At 51.6% G+C, this 3,330-nt stretch overlaps 1 protein-coding gene across 1 annotated transcript; it reads right to left on the bottom strand.

Annotated features, from left to right (window-relative positions):
- Positions 1–1,409: 1,409 nt before the first annotated feature.
- Positions 1,410–2,927, bottom strand: Pmar_PMAR006220 (retrovirus polyprotein, putative; the record flags this gene model as incomplete). The annotated part of the gene is made up of 1 exon (XM_002774547.1): positions 1,410–2,927. One exon carries the CDS (start codon positions 2,925–2,927, stop codon positions 1,410–1,412), a length of 1,518 nt encoding a protein of 505 aa, XP_002774593.1.
- Between the last annotated feature and the right edge of the window lie 403 nt (positions 2,928–3,330).

Below are 3,330 nucleotides of genomic sequence, written 5' to 3'. Positions count from 1 at the left end.
TACGCACGCTAGAACGGGGTAAAACTGTTACCCGATCCCAAACCGTAACCCACGGCCGAGGCCAGAGCCAAACCTGACCGCAAGTTCCCCCCAAAAAACCAGGAATTACGGGGAAACCAGAAACCCGAACTGTTATCCAAAGCCAAACCTGACCGCAAGTTCCCCAAAAAAACAGGAATTGCAGGTGAAAGCGGAGAAAGGGAAACCCGAAACCCGACGGGTAAACCAGAAACCCGAACTGTTATCCAAGGCCAAACCTGACCGCAAGTTCGCCAAAAAACAGGAATTGCAGGTGAAAGCGGAGAAAGGGAAACCCGAAACCCCACCCGAAACCCGACGGGTAAACCAGAAACCCGAACTGTTATCCAAGGGCAAGCTGTAACACAAGGCCAAGCAGTAATCCAAGGCCAAGTCGAAATACAGGTGAGGGCGTCAATTCTTTAGAAAAGAGGACTTACCAGAGGGCGCGCGCGAAATTTCTTTAGAAAAGAGGCCAATTCTTTAGAAATGAGGATTTACCCCCCCCCCCCCCCCGCCCCCCGGGTTAATCTAGGACAATACGGGCTGCCCAACAGACAAAGCTAAGTTCGTGAACTCAGGAGTGCTTTTCGAACCCAAAAAGCGCGTAGGAGCTTTGGATTGAACCCGGGACGTTTGCCATGGAAGCGTCGCTCCGCTAAGAATGTCAAACTATATTTGTTGTGCCTGTTACTGGGCAACACAACTAGTAGCCAGACTTCAGTGGATAGCGTAGTCGAACTTTACAACAAGGGCAGACCTTCGAGGAAGGGCAGCCGAGTGAGAAGGATCAAAAAGGAGTTGTAACTCTACTTATCCTTAGTTCATGATCACACAGTGCGCATACGTGCATAGCGCGATCGATGGCGAGCGAATATAAGTGATCAGACGATAACGATTACAAGGGCGAGCGCGTAGGGCGCGATCCCTACACTCCCCAGAAGGAGAACTGATCAAGGGCCTGCAACGATGGCAAAAAGACAGACTTCGGTTCACGACCGAACATTAATGTGAACGGGGCGAACCTAGTCGCTGAGTGAACAGAACTGTTGTAGTGCCACAATAAAGAATGAAGTACATATGCCATTGGTGAGAGTCGGTCACATGAGTACGGAGGAGGCCAATCAGTGATCGGTTAAAGCGCTCAACCAAGCGGTCACCCGAGGGGTGATACGTGTGGTATGGCTTTTCTCAACTCCTAAACGCTCAAGACAATCTTAAGGCATCGACTCAAACGCGGGTCTTGTCACTATGCACACGAACAGGGGACCGAAGATGCTAAAAGATCTAACAGGGCTCTAACCACTTCTGTGGTATCCTCGGACTTCACCGGTATGGCCGTAGCCCACCGTGTGAAATAATCTGGACACCATAGTGAACGAATATTATCGTCATTGGGGGGGCACCTTCAAGTGGTCGATAGCAATTAAGTCCCAGGGCTTGCCGATAGGCATCACTCCTAAGGGGGCTCGAGGTACCGTTGCCTTGACCTGAGTACATCTAGGGCATGTCTTCTCGTGGTTGAGGAGATCGGTGCCCATCCCGGGCCAATAGGCATGCAACTTGAGCTTGTCGAGAGTCTTGCGTACGGCGAAGTGACCGTCTTCCTTGTGGTAGGCATCCACAACATCAGATCTCAGGGCAGGTGGTATCACTGGTAGGAACCGGGGTTCTCGTTCGTTATCGAACTTGCGACGGCGTATAAGTAGGCCATCTAGCACATCCAGTTGATTCCACAGCTGCTTATAAGGGCGGAAGGCGAGGTCGGTCAACCCGGTCCTATGTAAGGGCGACGGATCCGACAGACGTTCCTTTACCTTCCTTGTGATGTCGTCACTATCCTGCTCTCGCCTTATATCGTCGATCGACCACCGTGCCGACAATGCCGTTATACAAGCAGCTAATTGTCGACGAGCGGCTACAACCGATACAAGGGTACGGGTAGTGTCAACGTCCTTGGCTGGCTTCGTCACGAGAGCTTCTGACTCCATCGGCTCCATCGGTAGGGTATCGTCGTCGAGCTGGCGTATCCTGGACAGAGCATCAGCACACACATTTTTCTTACCTGGTACATATTTCACTATGAAGGAATACGCCTGCATGGCCAAAAGCCATCGCTCCAGCTTCTTTGAGCCGGCCTTAGCTAGCCAAGTCAAGGGCTCGTGGTCAGTGTACACCGTAACCGTCAAGGGGTAGCCGATATGGTAGTGTTGGAAGTAAATCAGGGCTTGTAGGATACCGTATGCTTCTTTCTCGTATGTATGCCAATTGAGCTGGGAGCCCGTCAACGTCCTACTGAAAAATCCCAAGGGCCTTCCTTCTTGCATCAGGACAGCTCCAATGGCATAGTCACTTGCATCCGTATAGAGCTCGAAGGGAATACCAAAATCGGGGTAAGCGAGGAAGGGCAGGGCTGCGAGACGAAGCTTGAGGGCCCGAAGGGACTCCTCTTGCTCTTGTCCCCAGTAGGCATCCAAAGCCAAGGTTTCACTTCCAACCTCCGACACCAGCCGTTGAATTGGTCGTGCCACGTCCGAGAAGTTAGGGACGAAGTTACGGTAGTAGCCGGCGAGACCCAAAAAGGACCTTATTTCTGCAACATTACCAGGGCGAGGCCATCTCAAGATCGCCTCTACCTTAGTCGGATCTGGTCTCATACCGTTCCCGTCAAAAATGTGTCCTAAATAGGGCACAGAAGGGCAACCGAACTCGCACTTCTCGGCGGACAACGTCAAGCCCCACGCACGCAGGCGTGCGAAGACTTGTCTCAAATGGTCTTCGTGAGTCTCAGCATCGGGCGAGAACACGAGGATGTCGTCTAGATAGACCCGAACAAAGGGTAGTCCATTGAGTACTTGGTCCATCAGACGTTGAAAGGTGGCTCCAGCGGAGCAGAGTCCGAAGGGCATGCGGACCCACTCATAGAGCGGAAAACCAGGGCCTGGGCAAAAGGCTGTCTTATGAATATCCTGAGGACGAAGAAGGCACTGCCAATAACCAGACTGTAAATCAAGTGTACTGAACACCTTCGAACCCGCTAAGTGCTCTTGTACATCATCAGGACGAGGCAGTGTGTACGAATCAACCTCCGTAAGGGCATTCAACGCACGAAAGTCGATACACATTCTCACTGAGCCATTCTTTTTAGGGACATAAACGCACGGCGAACGATACGGAGATGTACTAGGGCGAATCATTCCTTCTTCCAACAGTTTATCCACAAGACTCTTGACTTCATCCCGCCATTTGTGGGGAATCGGTCGTGGTTTCTGGGAAAAGGGCTTATCTGACTTTAATGGTATAGCATGCTCA

Source organism: Perkinsus marinus (assembly GCF_000006405.1).
Source record: "Perkinsus marinus ATCC 50983 genomic scaffold scf_1104296958234, whole genome shotgun sequence".
NCBI lineage: Eukaryota > Perkinsozoa > Perkinsida > Perkinsidae > Perkinsus > Perkinsus marinus.
This window is presented reverse-complemented; position numbering and strand designations above follow the sequence as displayed.